Source organism: Mercenaria mercenaria, unplaced genomic scaffold (assembly GCF_021730395.1).
Source record: "Mercenaria mercenaria strain notata unplaced genomic scaffold, MADL_Memer_1 contig_95, whole genome shotgun sequence".
Taxonomy (NCBI): Eukaryota; Metazoa; Mollusca; class Bivalvia; order Venerida; family Veneridae; genus Mercenaria; species Mercenaria mercenaria.
The window spans coordinates 17,300-43,225 of record NW_026463868.1 but is presented as its reverse complement, the minus strand read 5'-3'; the positions used below and the strand labels follow the sequence as shown (position 1 = coordinate 43,225).

The window sequence follows — 25,926 nt, the reverse complement described above, 5'->3', positions numbered from 1 at the left end:
AACTATACGAAGTTTAAGGAGAGCTATCCTACTTGACCCGGCGTCTGCGTCGGCGTCTTTCGCGTCCCCACCTTGGTTAAAGTTTTTTACACTTTCTCTTTTTTCAACTTATCTCTGTAATTACTTGATGGATTTGATTCAAACTAATTTAACTTGAAATACTTATTCATTATCATTATCCACATCATCTGACATAAGGGCCATAACTCTGGCACCAGTATTTCATGAATTATCCCCCCTTTTCACTTAGATTTTCAGGTTAAAGTTTTGATGCACTTTCACTCTATCTCTGTTATTACTGAATGGATTTGATTCAAACTTTAAATAGTCGTTCAACATCATCACCCACATCATATGACACAAGGTGCATAACTCTGGCACCATTTTTTCATGAATTATTCCCCCTTTTTACTTAGAATTTCAGGTTAAAGTTTTGGTGCACTTTCACTCTACCTCTGTTATTACTGAATGGATTTGATTCAAACTTAAAATAGTTGTTCAGCATCATCACCCACATCATATGACACAAGATGCGTAACTCTGGCACAATTTTTCATGAATTATTCCCCTTTTTACTTAGAATTTCTGGTTAAAGTTTTATGCACTTTCACTCTATCTCTGTTATTACTGAATGGATCTGATTCAAACTTAAACTATAGTTCAACATCATTACCCTTATCATATGACACAAGGTGCATAACTCTGGGACCAATTTTTTGTGAATTATTTCCCCTTTTTACTTAGAATTTTAGGTTAAAGTTTTGATGCACTTTCACTCTGTCTCTGTTATTACTGAATGGATTTGCTTCAAACTTCAAATAGTTGTTCAACATCATCACCTAAACCATATGACACAAGGTGCACAACTCTGGCACCAATATTTAATGAATTATGCCCATTTTTGCTTAGGATATACTTATATAGTGTTTTGATACATTTTATCTTTACCTCTCTTATTACTTTAAGTTGATATTTTTGACATAGACTCAGGCTATTGTGCAATATCTTCATCCACAATTGGAGTCATTAAACACTCCAGTGACAGCTCTAGTTTCCTCAGATGTGCCCAGTATCACTATCCAGCATCGAAATGGTCGAGCGCGCTGTCTCCTGTGATAGCTGTTGTTATTGGTTGTCTGTATATACGGTAAATTATTTTGCCTGATATAAGTCAAAACATAATTATATAATATTTTAATTGACCTTTTTTAGGTTGTTTTCAACATCCTACAGTCATTGGATTGCAGCCAGGTGTTTTTGCAATGAACCTGCTACAAAGGATGTGACTTATGTCTTGGGTAAACGTTATCCAGTTGACAGTTGGACCAATGTATCTCCATCAATCATTGGAAAGTTGGGAACCAACCTTCACACCCAGAAACATCATCCTTTAGGGCTTCTTAAACTCCAGATACAGAACTTCTTTTACAAAACTTATGTGAAAAGAAGTGGCAATCCGATTTTCTCTGTTTATGATAACATTAGTCCAGTTGTAACTCTTGAACAAAACTATGACCATCTATTGGTACCAAAAGACCATCCCAGTCGTAAGTGGTCAGACAGCTACTACATAAATTGTTGCTACATGTTGAGAGCACACACAACAGCTCATCAACACGATCTCATTTCAAGTGGACTAGATAGTTTTCTGATTGTGGGTGATGTATATAGGAGGGATACGATAGATTCAACACATTATCCTGCTTTCCACCAGTTAGATGGAGTTAGGCTTTTCTCCAAACATGAGGTAATTAATATTCCCAAGTTCAACAAAATAAATCACACAGATTTTCAAACTTACGGTACAGTAATTCCTTATTCGACCATGTAGAATTTGCTATCAGTCACCTGCAAGGAATGAGAACCAGTATGGAATCCAGAAACTCTTGCAGTCATTGAATGCTTTATATGACGAGATAGTTTATAAAAAAAAAACTATTATTTTACTTTTCTCCATTTTCTTTAAAAATACATACATAAATGTATTGAAATAACTGTTGTTTACAAGTATACTGTAATCAAAACATTTTACTTTGGCACCTGAAAATAATCCCTTATTAGCTCACCTGAGCAATGCTGAGCAATGCTCAAAGAAAAACCTTGTGTATGCGATAGAGGCTGTATTTTTCAATTAATCTTCATGAATTTTGGTCAGAATGATAACCTTGATGAAATCTAGGCCGAGTTCGAAAATGGGTCATATGGGATCAAAAACTAGGTCACTAGGTCAAATCAAAGAAAAACCTTGTGTATGGGATAGAGGCTGTATTTTTCAATTAATCTTCATGTATTTTTTTGTCAGAATGATTGCCTTGATGAAATCTAGGTCAAGTTCGAATATGGGTCATCTGGGTCAAAAAGTAGGTCACTAGGTCAAATCAAAGGAAAACCTTGTGTATGCGATAGAGGCTGTATTTTTAGCTCACCTGTCACATAGTGACAAGGTGAGCTCTTGTGATCACCCTTCGTCCGTCGTCAGTCCGTGCGTCCGTCCGTCCGTGAGTCCGTCCGTCAACAATTTCTTGTCTGCACGATAGTGGTTTCATTTATGATTTTATTTTAACCAAACTTGCACATAACTTGTATCACCATAAGATCTTGGTCCCTTTCTTGAACTGGCCAGATCCCATTATGGGTTCCAGAGTTATGGCCCTTGAAAGGGCCAAAATCAGCTATTTTGACCTTGTCTGCACAATAGCAGCTTTATTTATGATTTTATTTTTACCAAACTGGCACACAACTTGTATCACCATAAGATCTTGGTTCCTTTCTTGAACTGGCCAGATCCCTTTATGGGTTCCAGAGTTATGACCCCTGAAAGGGCCAGAATTAGCTATTTTGACCTTGTCACAACTTGTATCACCACAAGATCTTGCTTCCTTCCTTGAACTGGCCAGATTCCATCATGGGTTCCAGAGTTATGGCCCCTTAAAGGTCCAAAATTGGCTATTTTGGCTTTTGCAGCCATATAGAGACTTCGTTTATGGTTATATTTGATACAAACTTCCAAAATATCTTCAGCAACAATAAATCTTGGATTCCATGACAAATCAGATCCAATCGTAGGTTCCAGAGTTATTTTATATCTGATTACCTCCCCTGATTGTAGTCAAAATGGATTTATATCAGTAAGTACTTATAGGACTTATTTGAAATTTCATTATTGTCATTAGTTGGACTGAGCCAATCAGGGTAGTTAACTATGGACTGATTTTATGTCAAATTACCTCCCTTTATTTCAAATTAAAATGGGTACATCTCCGTAACTAATGAAGATATTGATCTGAAATTTCATTTATGGCAACAGATTTATTTGGCAGATCCATCTTTTGGTCACTTACAATAATTTTCTTTTTAATTACTTCCCTTTTACGTTAATATAAATAGCTTATTTTTAGTAACTTTTTTATTATTGGCCGTAGGGAAAAACCGAGACCACATGGTACAACATGGATGGTACCTCCAATTTTTAGGTGTATTTTCACATATTACCTTGTAAGAATTTTTTTTTTTAGCTCACCTGTCACATTGTGACAAGGTGAGCTTTTGTGATCACCCTTCGTCCGTCGTCAGTCCGTGCGTGCGTGCGTGCGTGTGCATGCATCAACAATTTCGTGTCTGCACGATAGTGGTTTCGTTTATGATTTGATTTTAACCAAACTTGCACACAACTTGTATCACCATAAGATCACGTTTCCTTTCTTGAACTGGCCAGATCCCATTATGGGTTCCAGAGTAATGGCCCCTGAAAGGGCCAAAATCAGCTATTTTGACCTTGTCTGCACAATAGCAGCTTTATTTATGATTTGATTTTTACCAAACTTGCACACAACTTGTATCACCATAAGATCTCGGTTCCTTTCTTGAACTGGCTAGATCCCATTATGGGTTCCAGAGTTATGGCCCCTGATAGGGCCAAAATTAGCTATTTTGACCTTGTCTGCACAATAGCAGCTTCATTTATGATTTGAATTTAATCAAACTTGCAGAAAACTTGTGTCACCATAAGATCTCGGTTCCTTTCTTGAACCGGCCAGATCCCATAATGGGTTCCAGAGTTATGGCCCCTGAAAGGGCCAAGATTAGCTATTTTGACCTTGTCTGCACAATAGCAGCTTCATTTATGATTTGATTTTAACCAAACTTGCACACAACTTGTATCACCACAAGATCTTGCTTCCTTTCTTCAAGTGGCCAGATTCCTTCATGGGTTCAGAGTTATGGCCCCTTAAAGGTCCAAAATTGGCTATTTTGGCTTTTGCAGCCATATAGAGACTTAATTTATGGGTTTTTTTTATACAAACTTCCAAAATATCTTCAGCAACAATAAATCTTGGATTCCATGACAAATCAGATCCAATCATAGGTTCCAGTTATTTTATATCTGATTACCTCCCCTGATTGTAATCAAAATGGATTTATATCAGTAAGTGCTTACAGGACTTATTTGAAATTTCATTATTGTTATTAGTTGGACTGAGACAATCAGGGCAGATAACTATGGACTGATTTAATGTCAAATTACCTCCCTTTATTTCAAATTAAAATTGTTATATCTCCATAACTAATGAAGATACTGATCTGAAATTTCTTTTATGTCAACAAATTTATTTGATAGATCCTTCTTTTGTCCCCTTACAATATTTTTAGCTCACCTGTCACATAGTGACAGGGTGAGCTTTTGTGATCGCCCTTCGTCCGTCGTCCGTCGTCTGTCTGTCGTCCGTCCACAATTTCTTGTCTGCACGATAGAGGTTTCATTTATGATTTTATTTTAACCAAACTTGCACACAACTTGTATCACCATAAGATCTCGGTTCCTTTCTTGAACGGGCCAGATCCCATTATGGGTTCCAGAGTTATGGCCCCTGAAAGGGCCAAAATTAGCTATTTTGACCTTGTCTGCACAATAGCAGCTTCATTTATGATTTGATTTTTACCAAACTGGCACACAACTTGTATCACCATAAGATCTCGGTTCCTTTCTTAAACTGGCCAGATTCCATTATGGGTTCCAGAGTTATGGCCCCTGAAAGGGCCAAAATTAGCTATTTTGACCTTGTCTGCACAGTAGCAGCTTTATTTATGATTTGATTTTTACCAAACTGGCACACAACTTGTATCACCATAAGATCTTGGTTCCTTTCTTGAACTGTCCAGATTCCATTATGGGTTCCAGAGTTATGGCCCCTGAAAGGGCCAAAATTAGCTATTTTGACCTTGTCTGCACAATAGCAGCTTCATTTATGATTTGATTTTAACCAAACTGGCATACAACTTGTATCACCATAAGATCTTGGTTCCTTTTTTGAACTGGCGAGATTCGATTATGGGTTCCAGACTTATGGCCCCTGAAAGGGCCAAAATTAGCTATTTTGACCTTGTCTGCACAGTAGCAGCTTTATTTATGATTTGGTTTTTACCAAACTGGCACACAACTTGTATCACCATAAGATCTCAATTCCTTTCTTGAACTTGCCAGATGCCATTATGGATTCCAGAGTTATGGCCCCTGAAAGGGCCAAAATTAGCTATTTTGACCTTGTCTGCACAATAGCAGCTTCATTTATGATTCGATTTTAACCAAACTTGCACACAACTTGTATCACCACAAGATCTTGGTTCCTTTCTTGAACTGGCAAGATTTCTTCATGGGTTCCAGAGTTATGGCCCCTTAAAGGTCCAAAATTGGCTATTTTGGCTTTTGCAGCCATATAGAGACTTCATTTATGGTTTTATTTGATACAAACTTCCAAAATAACTTCAACAACAATAATTCTTGGATTCCATGACAAATCAGATCCAAGCATAGGTTCAGAGTTATTTTATATCTGATTACCTCCCCTGATTGTAATCAAAATGGATTTATATCAGTAAGTACTTATAGTACTTATTTGAAATTTCATTATTGTCATTAGTTGGACTGAGCCAATCAGGGTAGATAACTATTGACTGATTTTATGTCAAATTACCTCCCTTTATTTCAAATTAAAATGGGTATATCTCTGTAACTAATGAAGATACTGATCTGAAATTTCATTTATGTCAACAGATTTATTTGACAGATCCTTCTTTTCTTCACTTACAATAATTTTTTTTTTTAATTACTTCCCTTTTACGTTACTATAAATAGCTTATTTTTAGTAACTTTTTTATTATTGGCCGTAGGGAAAAACCAAGACCACTTTTCTGTGGTACAACATGGCTGGTACCTCCAGTTTGTAGGTGTATTTTGACATATCTGTACCTTGTAAGAATTTTTTTTTCTTTTTGGTTAAATTTCTTCCCTTTGTTGTTACTGTCCTTTGGACTTAGATATTTTTTCTGAGGACCTTCTTGTCCTCAAGTGCAATGATAACAGGTGAGCGATATAGGGCCATCATGGCCCTCTTGTTTTATTATTACTTCCCTTTTACGTTACTATAAATAACTTATTTTTAGTAACTTTTTTATTATTGGCCGTTGGGAAAACACGAGACCAGTTGTCTGTGGTACAACATGGATGGTACCTCCAATTTTTAGGTGTATTTTAACATATCTATACCTTGTAAGATTTTTTTTTTTTTTTGGTTAAATTTCTTCCCTTTGTTGTTCCTGTCCTTTTTTCTGAGGACCTTCTTGTCCTCAAGTGCAATGATAACAGGTGAGCGATATAGGGCCATCATGGCCCTCTTGTTCAATTAATCTTCATGAATTTTGGTCGGAATGATGACCGTGATGAGATCTAGGCCGAGTTCTAAAATGGGTCATCTGGGATAAAAAAGTAGGTCACTAGGTCAAATCAAAGAAAAACCTTGTGTATACCATAGAGGCTGTATTTTTCAATTAATCTTCATGAATTTTGGCCAGAATGATTGCTTTGATGAAATCTAGGTCAAGTTCGAATATGGGTCATCTGGGGTCAGAAAGCAGGTCACTAGGTCAAATCAAAGGAAAAACTTGTATATGCGATAGAGTCTGTATTTTTCAATTGATGTTCCTGAAATTAAGTCAAAATTATAACTTTAATGAAATCTAGGCCGAATTTGAAAATGGGTCATCTTGGGTCAAAAAGTAGGTCACTAGGTCAAATGAAAGAAAAACCTTGTGTATGCGATAGAGGCTGTATTTTTCAATTGATCTTCATGAAATTTGGTCAGAATGATCGCATTGTTGAAATCAAGGTCAAGTTTGAATATGGGTCATCTGGGATCAAAAATTAGGTCACTAGGTTAAATCAAAGAAAAACTTTGTGTATGCGATAGAGGCTATATTTTTAAATTGATCTTCCTGAAATTAAGTCAGAATGACTGCCTTGATGAAATTTAGGTCATATTTGAATATGGGTCATCTTGGGTCAAAAAGTAGGTCACTAGGTCAAATCAAAGAAAACCCTTCTGTATGCAATAGAGTCTGTATTTTTCAATTGATCTTCATGAAATTTGGTCAGAATGATTGCCTTGATGAAATCTAGGTCAGGTTTGAATATGGATCATCTGGGTCAAAAAGTAGGTCACTAGGTTAAATCAAAGAAAAACCTTTTGTATGCGATAGAGGCTATTTTTTTCAACTGATCTTCAAGAAATTTTGCCAGAATGATGGCCTTGATGAAATCTAGGTCAATTTTGAATACGGGTCATCTGGGTTTAAAAACTAGGTCACTAGGTTAAATCAAGGAAAAACCTTGTGTATGCAATAAGCGCTGCATTTTACACTGGATTTTCATAAAGTTTGGTCAGAATGGTTGCCTTGATGAAATCTAGGTCAGGTTCGTATATGGGTAGTCTGGGGTCAAAAACTAGGTCACTAGGTCAAATCAAAGAAAAACCTTGTGTATGCGATAGAGGCTGTATTTTTCAATTGATCTTCATGAAATATGGTCAGAATGATAGCCTTGATGAAATCTAGGTCAATTTCGAATATGGGTCATCTGGGGTCAAAAACTAGGTCACTAGGTCAAATCAAAGAAAATACTTACTTATACTCAAGATTTTTGCTCGAATTTTAATGATAATTGGTCAGAATATTTTTTTCCATATTTTTTTCACTAGGTCAAACATGTTTACACTGTTATGTTGTGTTATGGTGTGTTTCTCAGGTGAGCGACCTAGGGCCATCTTGGCCCTCTTGTTCATCATTGTCCTGAGTTTGAAAAAATACAACTACCAGCTACATCTTTTTCATTCATCAGAGCTCACCTGAGCACAAATTGCTTAGGGTGAGCTATTGTGATCGCTCACCGTCCGGTGTCTGTCCGGCCATCCACACTTGTTAACACTCAAGAGGCCACATTTATGACTGTATCTTCATGAAACTTGGTCAGAATGGTAATCTTAATGATTTCAAGGTCCAGTTTGAATCTGGGTCACGTCGGGTCAAAAAATAGGTCACTAGGTCAAATTAAAAGAAAAGCTAGTTTACACTTTAGAGGCCACATTTATACCATATCTTAATGAAACTTGGTCAGAATGTTAATCTTGATGGTCTTTAGGTCAATAGGTCAGGTAAGCGATACAGGGCCTTTATGGCCCTCTTGTTAAATCTTAAACCTTCCATGAATATTCATCAACATTCAAAGTTGTACCCTCTCCCCACCTATCTCCTCCACCCTGTCTCCCCACCACCCCGATCATGCAACCCCCTCTCTAATCTGCCAACATTTTTTTTTTTCTTTTATGATTTTCCATCAATATTTATTACAAACATTTCATGAATCTGAGTTTTGCTAGTGATTGAAAATAGAAAGTAAAAATTCTGCTTTTTCAGTTCACCTGAGCACAAAGTGCTCGATGTGAGCTGTTGTGATCGGTCACCGTCCCGCCGTCTGTACGTCCGTCCATCCGTCCACACTTTCCTTGAAGCAACATATCCTCCTAAACCACCAGGCCAATTTTGATGAAACTTCAAAGAGATGTTCCTTGGATGGTCTTCTTTAAAAAAATTTCAAAGAATTGAATTCCATACAGAACTCTGGTTGCCATGGCAAGCGAAAGTAAAAACATAAAAAATCTTCTTGTCCAAAACCACAGGCCATAGGGCTTTGATATTTGGTTTGTAGCATCATCTAGTGGTCCTCTACCAAGACTGTTCAAATTATCCCCCTAGGGTCAAATATGGCCCCGCCCTGGGGGTCGCATGGTTTACATAGACTTATAAACTTGAAAACCTTCTTGTACAAAACCACAAGGCATAGAGCCTCGATATTTGGCCTGTAACATCATCAAATGGTCCTCTATATAGATTATTCAAATTAAGCCCCTGGGGTGAAAAGAGGTCCCGCCCGGGGGTCCCAAGTTTTACATAGACTTATATTGGAAAAAAAATCTTCTTGTCTGAAACCACAAGACCTAGGTCTTTGATATTTGGTATGTAGCATTGCCTTGTGGTCCTCTACCAAAATTATTCAAATTGTGCCCCTTGGGTGAAAGAGGCCCTGCCCCGGGGGTCCCAAATTTTACATATACTTATATAGGAAAAATCTTTTAAAAACCTTCTTGATTGAAAGTTCAAGGCATAGGCTTTTGATATTTGGTATGTAGCATTGCCTAGTAGTTTTCTAACAACATTGTTCAAATTATTGCCTTGGGGTTAAAAGAGGCCCCACCCCAAGGGTCACTTGGTTTTTGTATGAGTTATATAGGAAAAAATACAAAAATTATCTGTTCATATTTCCTAGACTGTTTAATTATAATTACCTGATGACCCCAAGTAATTAGGGGTCACTTGACTGTGACCTTGACCTACTGACCTACTTTCTTGTTTTTAGCTCACTTGTAGTGACAAGGTGAGCTTTTGTGATCGCCTTTCGTTCGTTGTTCATCCACAATTTTTTGTGAACATGTTGGAGACCACATTTTGCAATCAATTTTTATCAAACTTGCACACAACTTGTATTGGCATAATATTTTGGTCCCGTTCAAAACTTGGCCAGATCCCATAATCGGTTCCAGAGTTATGGCCCCTTAAAGGGCCATATTTTACTAGTTTTGGCTTGTGAACACGGTAGAGACCACATTTTGCAATCAACTTTAATCAAACTTGCACACAACTTGTATTGGCATAATATCCGGTTCCTTTCAAAACCTGGCCAGATCCCATCATGGGTTCCAGAGTTATGGCCCCTTAAAGGGCCAAAATTTGCTACTTTTGGCTTGTGAACACGATAGAGACCACATTTTGCAATCAACTTCACACAACTTGTATTGGCGTAATATCTCGGTTCCTTTCAAGAACTGGCCAGATCCCATCATGGGTTCCTGAGTTATGGCCCCTTTGCTATTTTTGACCCTACTTTCTTGGGTATTTTTTAAGATACAGCTTTGAAATTTGCTTGACCTGTACAGTTTTGCATCCCGATCTTAAAACTGACTTTCAGTGACCATGAATGTGACCTACTGACCTACTTTCTTGATTTTTAAGATACAGCCTTGAAATTTGGATTACATGTACAGTTTTGCACACCAATCTTAAAACTTACCTTCAGTGACCATCAATGTGACCTACTGACCTACTTCCTTGTGTTTTAAGATACAACCTTGAAAATTGAATGACATGTATTGTTTTGCACGCCTATCTTTTAACTGAATTTCAGTGGCCATCAATATGATCTACTGACCTACTTTCTTGTTTTTCTACAGCAAAAAAATTTGGATCACCTGTAATATTTTTTTTATATGCCCGTTTGAAAAACGGGATGGACGTATTATGGGAACGCCCCTGGCGGGCGGGCGGGCCGCGTCCACAGACTTTGTCCGGAGCATATCTTCTTCGTGAATGGAGGGATTTTGATGTAACTTGGCTCAATTGTTCACCATCATGAGAGAGAGTGTCATGCGCAAGAACCAGGTCCCTAGGTCTAAGGTCAAGGTTACACTTAGAGGTCAAAGGTCAAATTCAAGAATGACTTTGTCAGGAGCATATCTTCTTCATGCATGGAGGGATTTTGATGTAACTTGGCACAATTGTTCACCATCATGAGACGGAGTGTCATGCGTAAGAACCAGGTCCCTAGGTCTAAGGTCAAGGTCACACTTAGAGATTAAAGGTCAAATTCAAGAATGACTTTGTCCCGAGCATATCTTCTTCATGCATGGAGGGATTTTGATGTAACTTGGCTCAATTGTTCACCATCATGAGACGGAGTGTTGTGCGCAAAAACCAGGTCCCTAGGTCTAAGGTCAAGGTCACACTTAGAGGTCAAACCCGGCCACAGATATTCCGCATATTCATGCGGAAACTGTGTGGAAAACTTTATGCGGAGTATTGGAACACAGTTTCTGCATCTTTTCCGCCAATTCTAAGAAAATTTTTGTAAAAGGAATGTTGAGGTATGTGGACATTTGTAATGGAAATCTGTGGAAATTTATATGCGGAAACAACAGATATATGCAGACATCTGTATGCGGAAAATACAAAAATATGTGGACAAAGGTATGCGGAAATAATTGATCTATGCGGACAATTGTATCTGGAAATATGCGGACAATTTTCGCGGACATTTTCAGATGTCATTTACAGTTTAAAAGTAAGAATTTATACATTCTGATGTATGTACAAAAAAAAAAAAAAAAAAATTATTAGATCTAACCTTTCTCCAGAACTTGACATTTTCATCATTTTAATGTACCTTTGACACTGGTTTGTCAACAATCAATATCCGATGAGCATCACTGAAAAATGACTCCAACAAAAATATCTGTAACATTAAATTTATTATTTAAACAATAAACATATATACAGAGTAAGTTTTCTCTTTCTGTTTTTATACACAGTTTTCTGTTTCTGTTTTTATACTGTCTTTCTGCTTTTAAACACTTTTTTCTGTTTTTTTATATACACCTTTTTTTCTGTTTTAGACAGTATCATTATTCCGTGACGGCTTCATTAAGTCTCTCAAACGAAACCTCACAAGAGCTTCCTCTGCCCCATACTTCTCCCGCATTATTTCTGAAAAATAAAGAAAATACTTCATATTGTAAAATGCAAGGACATTTTATCTTAAAGCAACTATTTGTTTGGCACAAAAAGGTACTATTTTCAGTGTTTTTGTATGGTTTTTGCTAATTTTCGTCGGCCAAAATTTGGCCTAAATTAAAGGATCATAATCCAAGAGTGCCGGGGGCAATTTTGCTGGTTGTGCTGGTTGCTTGGTCGATATAATTTGCCCACAAACATTGTCAGCAAATTTTGTGAAGATCGGATGAGCGGACAAGGCTAAATTGCCAGGTTTTCGAGTAATTCAAGGGCCATAATCCAAGAGTGCCTCGGGCGATTTTGCTGGTTATCGAACTTTGCCATGATATTAAGCCCACAAAGATTGTCACCAAGTTTGGTGAAGATTGGATGAAAACTGACTTAGAGAGCGGACAAGGCTAAATTTGAAGATTTTGAATAATTCAAGGGCCATAATTCCAGAGTGCCTAGTGCGATTTTGTTGATTATCGAAACTGGCTGAGATATTATACCTACTAACATTGTCACCAAGTCTGGTGAAGACCTGATGGAAACCGCGATTTAAGAGAGCGGATATGCTTTTGGACGCCGATCGCCCGCCACAGGTGTTCACATAATACGCCCCTCTCTTTCAGAGATGGGTGTATAAAAATGATCATCATTCTTTACATTTGTAACTTTGCTTTTTATCAGCAACACTGAATGTAAACAATAGGAGATATTAAGTGACCAAAAGATTAAGGGTCATTGTGACATTAAGACCTATGCGCTTACAAAATGATTTAAAGATTTAAGAGAACCAACCTAATAAAGTCTGTCAACTAAAACATTGCCTTGGTTTCAATGTGAGGCAAAATTATTCTCTAATTCTTACCAAAGACAATTTGAAGTTTGGATTGGTCCTCCAGTCCAGGTCTTTTTGAAGTCTTCCCCGCAGAAAGACTCCTGCCCAACCTCTCCTGCTCTGTGAATACACGCCAAAATAATTTCTTGGCGGCCTTGCTGGTATCACTGATTCCAGCTATGTCTGACAACAGCTGGGCCTGAAATATTTTTTTTTAATAATAAGTTTTATTAAGTTACATAAGGATTGAAATTCTTAATGTTTAGAGACTTTTCGGAAAAAAAATTAGAGCTATATAGTGACCTTTTTGTTAAATTTTATAGAGAAAAGATAAAACTATATGAATCTGTTAAAAGTTGATTTTAGAAAGCTATAACTAATGCTTTTGCTTGCCGCTGGCTGGGTCCATTCCTGTTGAATATTAAATGAATAATTGTTTTTGCCCTGTCCGTCCGTCCGTCCGTCTGTCCGTCCGTCCGTCCTTCCGTCCGTCCGTCCGTCCGTCCGTACGTCACACTTCATTTCCGAGCAATAACTGGAGAACCATTTGACCTAGAACCTTCAAACTTCATAGGGTTGTAGGGCTGCTGGAGTAGACGACCCCTATTGTTTTTGGGGTCACTCCGTCAAAGGTCAAGGTCACAGGGGCCTGAACATTGAAAACCATTTCCGATCAATAACTAGAGAACCACTTGACCCAGAATGTTGAAACTTCATAGGATGATTGGCCATGAAGAGTAGATGACCCCTATTGATTTTGGGGTCACTCCGTCAAAGGTCAAGGTCACAGGGGCCTGAACATTGAAAATCATTTCCGATCAATAACTAGAGAACCACTTGACCCAGAATGTTGAAACTTCATAGGATGATTGGTCATGAAGAGTAGACGACCCCTATTGATTTTGGGGTCACTCCGTCAAAGGTCAAGGTCACAGGGGCCTGAACATTGAAAACCATTTCCGATCAATAACTAGAGAACCACTTGACCCAGAATGTTGAAACTTCATAGGATGATTGGCCATGAAGAGTAGATGACCCCTATTGATTTTGGGGTCACTCCGTCAAAGGTCAAGGTCACAGGGGCCTGAACATTGAAAACCATTTCCGATCAATAACTAGAGAACCACTTGACCCAGAATGTTGAAACTTCATAGGATGATTGATCATGAAGAGTAGATGACCCCTATTGATTTTGGGGTCACTCTGTCAAAGGTCAAGGTCACAGGGGCCTGAACATGGAAAACCATTTCCGATCAATAACTAGAGAACCACTTGGCCCAGAATGTTGAAACTTCATAGGATGATTGTACATGCAAAGTAGATGACCCCTATCGATTTTGGGGCACTCCATTAAAGGTCAAGGTCACAGGGGCCTGAACATTGAAAACCATTTCCGGTCAGTAACTTGAGAACCACTTGACCCAGAATGTTGAAACTTAATAGGATGATTGGTCATGCAGAGTAGATGACTCCTATTGATTTTGGGGTCACTCTGTGAAAGATCAAGGTCACAGGGGCCTGAACATTGAAAACCATTTCCGGTCAGTAACTTAGAACCACTTGACCCAGAATGATGAAACTTCATAGGATGATTGGTCATGCAGAGTAGATGACCCCAAACTATTTTAGGGTCACTGTTAAAGGTCAAGGCCACAGGGGCCTGAACATGGAAAACCATTTCCAATCAATAACTTGAGAACCTCTTGACCCAGAATGTTGAAACTTCATAGGATGATTGTTCATGCAGAGTAAATGACCCCTATTGTTTTTGGGGTCACTCCGTTAAAGGTCAAGGTCACAGAGGCCTGAACATTGATAACCAGTTCCGATCAATAACTTGAGAACCGCTTGACCCAGAATGTTGAAACTTCATAGGATGATTGAACATGCAGAGTAGATGACCCCTATTGATTTTGGGGTCAGTCTATTAAAGGTCAAGGTCACAGTGGCCTGTTTATGTAAAATCATTTTTTGGAAATAACTTGAGAACCACTTGACCTACTATGTTGAAACTTAATAGGATGATGGGACATGCAGAGTAGATGACCCCTATTTATTTTGAGGTCACTTGATCAAAGGTCAAGGTCACAGGAGCCTGAACAGTGACTTGAGAACCACTAGGCCAATAGTGTTGAAATTTAGCGGGATGACTGGACATGCCAAGTAGATGATCCCTATTGCAGCCAACCATCAGTGTCTCTTTGACTTTCGCTCCTGACCCCTATTGACTTCTTGCCTATAGGACTTTGCATTAGGGGAGACATGCGCTTTTTTACAAAAGCATTTTCTAGTTACCTTTGTATATCCTCCATATGTCCTGTTGTTAGAAGATGAGGAAGACTGGTTTGGATCTGCTGCTTCGATGTCTTCTGCCTCATTTTGTTGCTGTGGTTGTTGTTGTTGCTGATTTTGAAGTTGTTGATGTTGAAGAAGTTGCTGCTGGGGTTGAAGCTGCTGTTGTTGATAAGGACCCTCTTGTTCAAAGTTGAAATGATAGCAAATTTTTGTTTCAGTTGTTCTCAAATGTAGATGAGATTGACTCTCTGCATCTGTTTGAAAATGGGTTGAAGACAGATTTGAAGCAGGGAGAACATACATTAGAGGCAGCACTTGTTGTAAGCAACCAGTTGAAATCTACGCTACAAAATCTTGCTAAATCACTGTTTGGGAAAGGTAAGCAATTTAACATGTCTTTTTAGCTCACCTGAGCCGAAGGGTCATGTATGGTTAAAAACTAGGTCACCCGGTCAAACAAAAGGAAATGCTCGTGAACACTCTAGAGGGCACAGTTGGTGAGCGCTTTTAGGATTGATGAATGTCCATTGTCCGTCTGTCCATCTGTCTGTTGTCTGTTCACATTTAGTTTGTTTACACTCTGGCATCCACAATTTTGAAGCAATCTTGATCAAACTTAGTCAAAATGTTTTTGGGCACAAGACCTCGGATGAGTTGGATTATGGGCTAAATCGGATCAGTATGTCCAGAGTTATTTGCCCTTGATTGACAAAATTTTGTGTCAAAAACTAGGTCACTAGGCCATATCAAAGGAAAATCTTGTTAACACTGTAGAGACCACAATTAAAGTTTGAAACTCATGAGAATTGGTCAAAATATTTGTCTTGATGACCTCTAGGACAAGTTCGAATCTGGGTCATGTGGGGTCAAAAACTAGGTGACCTGGTCAAATCAAAGGTAAAGCTTGTGAACACTCTCGAGACCACAATTGTGACTTAATCTTTATGAAACTTGGTCAGAATGTTTGTTTTGATGACCTCTTGGTCAGGTTTGAAACTGGATCATGTGGGTTTAAAAACTAGGTCACTAGGCCAGATCAAAGGAAAATCTTGTAAGCACTCTAGAGACCACAATTTAAGTTTGAAACATATGAGAATTGGTTAGAATGTTTGTCTTAAGAAGTTCGAATCTGGGTCATGTATGGTTAAAAACTAGGTCACTCGGTCAAACAAAAGGAAAAGCTTGTGAACACTCTAGAGGCCACAGTTGTGACTCAATCTTTATGAAACTTAGTCAGAATGTTTGTCTTGATGATCTCTAGGCCAGTTTTAAAACTGGGTCATGTAGGGGCAAAAACTAGGTCACTAGGCCAGATCTAAGGAAAAAAATTAACACTCTAGAGTCCAAAGTTTAAGTTTGAGAATTGGTCAGAATTATTGTCTTGATGACCTCTAGGTCAAGTTTGAATGTGGGTCATGTAGGGTTAAAAACTAGGTCATCTGGTCAAACCAAAGGAAAAGCTTGATAACACCTCAGAGGCCACATTTTTTACCCTATCTTCATGAAACTTGGTCAAAATGATGATTTTGATAATCTTTAGCTGAAGTTAGAATCTGGATCATATTGGGTCAAAAACTAGGTCACATGTTTGAATCAGAGAAAAACCTTATACATGCAATAGGGGCTGCATTTTTCATTTGATGTTTATGACACTTGGTCAGAATGTTTGTCTGCATGAAATCTCGGATTAGTTTTCATCTGGGTCATGTGGGGTCAAAAACTAGGTAACCAGGTCAAATCAAAGAGTAAGCTTGTTTACACCCTAGGGGCACATTTTTGATTCTATCTTCATTAAACTTTGTCAGAATGTTATCATGAAGTCTTGGATGATTTCATATCTGGGTCACTTGGGGTCAGAAACTAGGTCACAAATTCATATCAAAAGAAAAAGTTTGTATACACTCTAGAGGCCACTTTTTTGCTCCAATCTTCCCGAAACTTTGTCAGAATGTTTGTTTTCATGAATTTATGGACAAGTTCAAATCTGGGTCATGTGGGTTAAGAAGCTAGGTCACTAGGTCACATCAAAGGAATTGCTTGTGTACACTCAAGTGGCCATGTTTTTTCGGTCCAATCTTAATGAAAATTGGTCAAAATTATATTTGTCTCCATGAAATCACAATGAAAAACGTGTTCACACTGTTATGGTGTGTTACTCAGGTGAGCGACCTAGGGCCATCTTGGCCCGCTTGTTCCTTACAGTTAGAGTCTGCGGCAAATTTCCTCATTCAACCTGATTTTCATCACGTAGCCGTTTTTGACCACCTTTTACGAATGTTAGTTTGTTTGCAACATAGTGCACATTACGAATGCGGGTAAATGACATTAAACTGTCAATGGTGCTTACACTTTGAAATACACATTTAGAATGACCTTCCCTACATCATAAAGACAAAAGGACTTCTCACATGATGCAACTCGTAATATACTTCTTTGTTTGTAATCACTACTCAATTAAAATGAACGACCAGCGGCACCTTTAATCTGTTGCCAAACACGTGCAAGTCATCAACATTCTGTATATAACCCTAAATTAGCTTTTGTTTATAACACCTAGTGTAAGCGTGAAACATTATTGGAAATTTACTGCTGTCATTAGACAGTATGTCCCGCCTTGCAATCACCTGTCAATAATGGGTTAAACTACGCCTTCCATACCTTACTGCTTACGTCATGCTTATCATTATTTAGTGCATTGGAGATTTGCTTGTGTGCTTTCAGTGATCGCTAGCATTTATTTAGAATACACAAGTTAATTGTGGACACAATTTTATTGTAGGAAATGAATGATAAGAGCAAAGATTATCAAAGGAAAATGCCCCGGGTCCCGAGTAACGGACAGGCAAGTATCATACTGGGTCCTTTGAGCATCTGCCCCATGTGGTTCTGGGACGATCTATGTATGAAAAGAATTGGAACCACTGCCTTACCCTTGCATGATCGTAAGAGGCGACTAATAGGGTCTTAACACTTGGTTTTGCTGTAATTCTGTGATTCCAGCAGTGATTCCATACCTCGTCACCTCAACGGTGTTATAAATTTATAATAAGATACGACTTTGTTGCGTTGAGGTGACGACCTCATGTTTTCGTTTCGATGTAAATGAGATGTGAATCCAAAATTGGTAGTCCTGTTTGGCGCCATATAACCTATACTGTGTTGGTGCGCCGTAAAACCCAAATAAATAAATATATAAATTTGAACGTCTTTTGAAAATCTCCGTGTCCGGACCTGGAGTCAAGTGGGACCCCCGATATTTCGTGTCCGGTAGTGATGGGCAAATCGGTTAGATTTGCCAACCGATTAATCGGCATAAATCGGACAAGCCAACCGATTCGATTAATCGGTTATAATCGGATAATCGGTTACTCTAGTTGCATATATATACGTTCACCTCACAGTGTATGTTTTATGTCATTACTTAAGAAATGAACCACACAGACATCAAATATCCTTTTTCTATTGTATCACTTCATAAACATAAGTAAATTAACAGCATAAAAGTAAAATATTTGTGAAGATAGTTTACTTCAAATCAGGTACTGGTCTCAATTTCACCAGAGACTCTTATCCAGTGATATATTGTGTTATTAAATTAAAATCATATGGAGCAAAAACAAAAGTATTGACGATTTAATCCCACAAAATCAAAAATCGAAAATACCTTTGCTAATATGCTTGCGTAAGTCGTACAACAGGCTATGCATACTGCCATACTAATGTCAAGAGTTTGGATTGATGCTTTTCCCAGCTTAATTTTGTAAAAGCCATATATCTTCCAAAATCTGGGTGATCACAGATGAACCCAATTTCTTTCGAGACTTTAGAGGAAGCCACTTTTTACGTAGAGTAGTTACCCTTGGCGTAATTGCCCCAAAGAACAGTAAGTACCAGAAAGAAATAGGTCAGAAACAACTAAATTATCCGTTTTGGGTGCCAGGTAATTAATCGGTCAGGGAAAAGTGAAGTTGGCGATCGCGCTCATGAATGCAACACCGACGATTATTCGATTGTCGCCGATTGTCGGCCCATCACTAGTGTCCGGAGCATAACTTAATACTTATTCAAGGTATTGACTTTAAAATTGCCATACAGATAGGTGGTGATGAGGTGATATGCAAAGCACATGGACCAGGTTGGTAGGTCAAAGATCAAGGTCACAGATGAAGCTCAAAGGTCAAATTTGTCCTTCATATTTCGTGTCGGAGCATAAATTAATAAACAGTCAAGGTATTGACTTCAGTCTTGGCATATAGATAGGTGGTGTTAAGATGATCTGCACTGCACATGAACTTGGTCTGTAGGTCAAAGGTCAAGGTCACGAGTTCAAATCTGTCTTTTATGTTTTGTGTCCAGAGCACAACTTCAAAACTATTCAAGGTATTGACTTTAAACTTTGAACACAGTTAGGTGGTGATCAGAGGTGATTTGAGGAATGCAGCAATCCACATGACTCCCCCCAGGAATATAAACTAGCTATTTTTGTGCCCCCAGTGGTGGGAGCATATAGATTTGGTCTTGTCCGTCCGTCCATCTGAAGTTCGTGACGCACCTAGCCCAGAAAGTATTTGATATAAACTGATGAAACCTTACATGAGTCTTTATCATGGTATGAACATGCGCACCTCCTATTTTTCGTCTGGCTCCACCTCCTATTTCCAGATTTATGGCCCCTGAAATAGTCAAAAATGCACATTTTCACCTTGTGACATGCCTAGCTCAAAAAGTATTTGATATAGGTTCATGAAACCTTGCATGAATCTTAATCATGATATGGACTTGCGAACCTCTTATTTTTCATCTGGTTCCGCCCCCTATTTCTAGAGTTTTGGCCCCTGAAATAGTAAAAAATACACATTTTCACCTTGTGACATGCCTAGCTCAAAAAGTATTTAATATAAATTGATTAAACATTGCATGAGTCTTAATCATGATATGAACTTGTGCACCCCCTAATTTTTGACTGCCTCCGCCTCCTATTTCCAGAGTTATTGCCCCAGAAATAGTCAAAAATGCACATTTTCACCTTATGACGCACCTAGCTAAAAAAGTATATGATATAAATGGATGAAAACTTGCATGAGTCTTTATCATGATATAAACTTGCGCACCTCTTATTTTTTGGCTGGTTCCGCCCTTATTTTTAAAGTTATGGCCCCTGAAATAGTCAAAAATGCACATTTTCACCTAATAATGTGCCAAGCTCTTCTTCTTGTGAATCTTAGCACTTATTACAGAGTCATGGCCTTTGAAATAGCCAAAATAGTGGATTTTTTGTTTGTGATGCTCATAGCTCAAAAAGTATATGGCCTAGAATAATGAATCCTTTTCATAAAATGTTTGTTGAGGCTATACCCCCTTTAGACTGCAAACATTTGAATTATTGCCCCTTATTTGTGACAAATGTACCAGTTGATAGTATTTTGATGAAAGAAATATAAAACAAAAATCACAAATATTATGATACTAATTAAAGATCGAGTATTATCTTTAACCGAAATCAAACTGTGAACAACAGAATTCACACGAGGCGACACGCTAATTGCTGATAATTACTGGCCATTTGATCGTAACAAAAAGACAATCACACCTTTTGTTATCGGTTTTAATTGAGAAGCTCATGTCATTTTAAAAGATACCATTCAAAATATTTAATTAAAAAAAAAGAAACAACAAACATAACAAGGTTTATTTTCGAGCAAACAAGAATCGATAGTACTGTGAGACCGATGCTGCTCTCCGCCGCGGAGGTAAAATTTATTACCAGTGTCGATGTAAACTCTGCTTTTGTTTTCCATCCATCTCAAAATTGACCAAAAATGTTTTTTTCCCAGGATTTGGGCTAAAATTGGGGGTGCGCATTATACACGGGTATGCATTATACATAGGTATCTACGGTATGTGGATTATGAACTTACATGATCTGATGCTTGTCGGTTAAAGGTCAAGGTCACTGTTTAAGGTCAAGTAAAAATTTGTTTCCGCTCCATAACTTTTATATGCATTGAAGGATTTTTAGCTTGACTATACAAAGTATGGAGAGTTGTCCTTCTCAACCCGGCATCGGCGTCCTTCCGCATCTGCACCTTGGTTGAAGTATTGATGCACTTTCTTAAATCTCTGTAATTACTTGATGGATGTGATTCAAACTTGAAATAGTTATTCCTCATCAATATCCACATCATGTGGCACAAGGGTCATAACTCTTTCACCAATATTTCATGAATTATTCCCCTTCTGTGATCGCCCTTCGTCCGTCTGTCCGTCCGTCCGTCCACAATTTCCTTGTGAATAAGATAGAGACCAAATTTTGTATTTGATTTTAATCAAACTTGCACATAACTTGTATTGGCATAATATCTCAGTTCCTTTCGAAAACTGGCCAGATCCCATCATGGGTTCCAGAGTTATGGCCCCTTAAAGGGTCAAAATTTGCCATTTTTGGCTTGTGAACACGATAGAGACCACATTTTGCAATCAACTTTAATCAAACTTGCACACAACTAGAACTGGCATAATATCTCCGTTCCTTTGGAAAACTGGCCAGATTTCGTCATGGGTTCCAGAGTTAGGGCCCCTTAAAGGGCCAAATTTTGCTATTTTGGCTTTTGCAGCCATATAGAGACTTCATTTATGGTTTTATTTGATACAAACTTGCAAAATATCTTCAACAAAAATAAATCTTGGATTCCATGATGAATCTGTCAGATCCAGTCATAGGTTCTGAAGTTACAGCCCCTAAAAGAGCCAACATTTCGTAATTTTTACCTTGTGAAAATGATGGAAGTGACATAGAATGATTATCTTGATGATCTCTAGGCCTGGATTGAAACCGGGTCATGTCAGGTCAGAAACTAGGTCATCAGGTCAAGTCAAAGGAAAAGCTTGTTAACAACCTAGAGACCCCATTTATGACATTATCTTCATGAAACATGGTCAGAATGTTTATCTTGATGATTTCTAGGCCAGGTTTGAAACTGGGTCATATAGGATGAGAAACTAGGTCATCAGGTCAAATCAAAGGAAAAGCTTGTTAACACTTTCCAGGCCACATTTATGACCCTATCTTCATGAAACTTGGTCAGAATGTTTATCTAGATGATTCCTAGGCCAGTAGGTTTGAAACTGGGTCATATAGGTGAGAAACTAGGTCATCGGGTCAAATCAAAGGAAAAGCTTGTTAACACTTTCCAGGCCACATTTATGACCCTATCTTCATGAAACTTGGTCAGAATGTTTATTTTGATGATTCCTAGGCCAATAGGTTTGAAACTGGGTCATATGGGGTCAAAAACTAGGTCACCCAGGCAAATCAAAGGAAAAGCTTGTTAACACTCTTGTTCATTTGATGTGCATGAAACTTGGTAAGAATGTTTGTTTGCATGAAATATTGTATGAATTTTTATCTGGGTCATGTGGTGTCAAAAACTAGGTCACCAGGTCAAATCAAAGAATAAGCTTGTTGACACCCAAGGGCGCACATTTTTGATTCTATCTTCATAAATTTTGGTCAGAATGTTATCATGAAGTCTTGGATGATTTCAGATCTGGGTCACGTGGGGTCAAAAACTAGGTCATTAGGTCAGATCATAGGAAAAGCTTGTACACACCCTAGAGGCCACTTTTTTTACTCCAATCTTCCTGAAACTTTGTCAGAATGTTTGTTTTCATGAAATTTATGGACAAGTTCGAATATGGGTCATGTGGGTAAAAAACTAGGTCACTAGATCAAATCAAAGAAAATGCTTGTTTACACTCAAGGGGGCCACGTTTTTGGTCCAATCTTAATGAAAATTGGTCAGAATATTTGACTAGGAAAAACATGTTTACACTGTTACGGTGTATTACACAGGTGAGCAACCTAGGGCGATTTTGGCCCCCTTGTTTAGAATTTTAGGTAATTTTGATGCATTTTCACTCTATCTCACTTATTATACCCCCACCAAACATGTTTGGGTCTAGGGCTATATAGGAGTCAGTTTTGTTGCGTCACGTCGCGTCGCGTCCTGTCCCATCCCGAAATCTATATCTCAGTTACTACTAAATGGATTTGATTCAAACTTAAAATAGGTGTTCCACCTTATCACTCACATCATGTGACACAAGATGCATTACTCTGACACCAATTTTTCATGAATAATCCCCCCCTTTTACTTAGAATTTAAGGTTAATTTTGATGCATTTTCACTATATCTCCCACATCATGTGACACAAGGTGCATAACTCTGACCCCAATATTTCATGAATTATCCCCAGGGGTGTAAAAAAAATTTTCACACCACTCGCCCTGCAGGACTAGTAGCCGGTAATATCTACTCGCCCTTATTGAACAGCCACTCGCCCTAATAATTGACACTTTTAATACTGTCACTTTTGTGAAAGGAGTGTTATGTACAAAAGTATTATTTCCCGAAAAATATTTATTTTGAAAAGTGTCTAAAAAATTTGGACACAATAATCATCGTCCATCCACCCGTGTTGAAAGAGAGGGAAAAAACCGTTAAAGATTATCGGTAATTATTCAGTTGATAAACTAAGTAATTGACCTTGTTTTCATGATCAGTTTACACCCCCTCAGAGAGCTAAAAGAAGTGTGTCAGTATCTTGACATCTGAAGTGGAGATCAAAGCGGTATTTTTGCTCGAGATTGTCTTGGCATTACGTCATGTTTTCGCGCCATGTGACACATCACTGTCTGATTGTACCGCATCGGTTCTTAAAATTGCTGAGAAATAGAAATCAATAAAAAGTTTCTTCTTTAATTTGTTATCAAAAGCGAATGTGCTATATCCCGTATAAAAGGTAAATGTCTCAAACGATAGTTACTGTAGTGGATATCCTACCTCTGTGACCTATTTGCCCTCAAGGAATTAACATTATTGTTTGACAAAAAAAACTTTTAAATTGTTGGTCAAAAAATACATGTACAAAGATTCATTTAAAACTTATTAAAAACCGCAATGACATCACATTGCTTTATTTTAAAATTGCATTTCTATTTACGTTCACGAGGTCACGTAACCTATTCTGCCGCACTAACAGAAATCTGTTTGCCAAAAATCGTTTTACTCCATCAGGGTTCCCGCTGTCAGTCGCCAATGGCGCCAAATGCGACAAAATGTAAATTCTGGCGCTAAAAATCTTCAATTGGCGAATTTCATTGGCGCCTACAAGATAATCGTCGATCTGATCTTCTGATCTTTCTCAATGACGCAATAACGGATTATCCGATATTTAACACTACACGAAGACAATACACAACGTGTCAATATCGATTTACACCTCGGGGCATAATTTAAAACTTCGCGGAGTCACTAGAGCGTTCCTCCACGCAAGAACGATTATCAGTCAATCTGATTCGCCATATTTAGCCCCGCCTACTTACACGAAAGCAAATGAAACGAAATGTTAGCTGCGTGCTTCGTCTAATGCACCACCTTTTTTATGATGCAAAAAACGCGAGATAAAACAGATTATTTTAATGACAATCCGATTCGCCGAAGTAATTGAGACCCAGAAAATGCCGGAAATAATGACACGTCAAAGCGCGATCAAAAGATGCACATATTCTCCGATCCTAAATAGATAAATTTTGCACAAGCATTGTTAAATAAATTTACGCGTTCGTAAATTTCAGTCGCGGTCGTATAATTTCAATCGGAGAATTTTTGAGATACAAATGAACTAAAGCAGTTCTTTTGGTTCTTTTACATGCCCAACATAAAGCATTGATACATGGGGGATAATTTTAAAAAGCTCAACCCCAGAGCTGCAAAACAAAGTGCTAATAATACCTGTAGGAGGTATTTTCACTATACAGTAGTATGTATGAAAGGAAATAGAAATTTAGTTATATATATAATGAAACTTAAGCATTTTAAAAAGCTTTTCAAAAGTTATAAAATAATATAAAACAACACTGTTTTTGATAAATGACCTAAATTAATTTTGAAATAAAAAGTTAAAAGAATAAAGAGATAAATATTCATGTTTTAAAAACATCTATTTAGTGAAAATGACCCTTAAAGGGAAATAATTAAAAATGGCAAACTATATAAAGGGATAATTTTATAGATTGAGCAGTTACTTTTGTTTAGAAGATGTTCTTGAAAATGGTTGAGAAGATTAAAAACTATTTTTGATTTAATGTGATATTAGGATAGACTGGTTCAAGAGCAAATTGCATGGTTACTGTAAAGAATCAAATGAAAAAGAAAATGGTATGTCGCCCATCACAGACTATTGGCTCCAACTTGAGAGCCACTGGCGCAAACTTTTCCTGATTGGCGAATTTGTTGGCGCAAAGTGAAATTGACCCAGAGGAAACCCTGCTCCATGTATTGTAATTGCTGCCGCTTTTTCATTATTTAAGATTTTTTTATTAGCTCACCTGTCACATAGTGACAAGGTGAGCTTTTGTGATCACCCTTCGTCCGTCGTCCGTCGTCAGTCCGTGCGTCCGTCCGTCCGTCCGTCTCCTGCGTCCGTCAACAATTTCTTGTCTGCACGATAGTGGTTTCATTTATGATTTTATTTTAACCAAACTTGCACACAACTTGTATCACCATAAGATCTTGGTTCCTTTCGTGAACTGGCCAGATCCCATTATAGGTTCCAGAGTTATGGCCCCTGAAAGGGCCAAAAATGGCTATTTTAACCTTGTCTGCACAATAGCAGCTTTATTTATGATTTGATTTTTACCAAACTGGCACACAACTTGTATCACCATAAGAGCTTGGTTCCTTTCTTGAACTGGTCAGATTCCTTTATGGGTTCCAGAGTGATGGCCCCTGAAAGAGCCAGAATTAGCTATTTTGACCTTGTCTGCACAATAGCAGCTTCATTTATGATTTGAA

At 37.9% G+C, this 25,926-nt stretch overlaps 1 protein-coding gene across 1 annotated transcript in view; it reads left to right on the top strand.

The window, feature by feature from the left end:
• Window positions 1-1,212: 1,212 nt before the first annotated feature.
• Window positions 1,213-25,926, top strand: part of LOC128555020 (phenylalanine--tRNA ligase, mitochondrial-like) — a gene marked incomplete at both ends in the record, with an annotated part of 40,095 nt that continues 15,381 nt past the window's right edge. Inside the window, 2 exons of the mRNA XM_053536372.1 lie at window positions 1,213-1,747; window positions 15,289-15,448. Of these exons, the coding sequence (XP_053392347.1) occupies window positions 1,213-1,747; window positions 15,289-15,448 (695 nt within the window). The remainder of the gene's footprint in view (window positions 1,748-15,288; window positions 15,449-25,926) is intronic.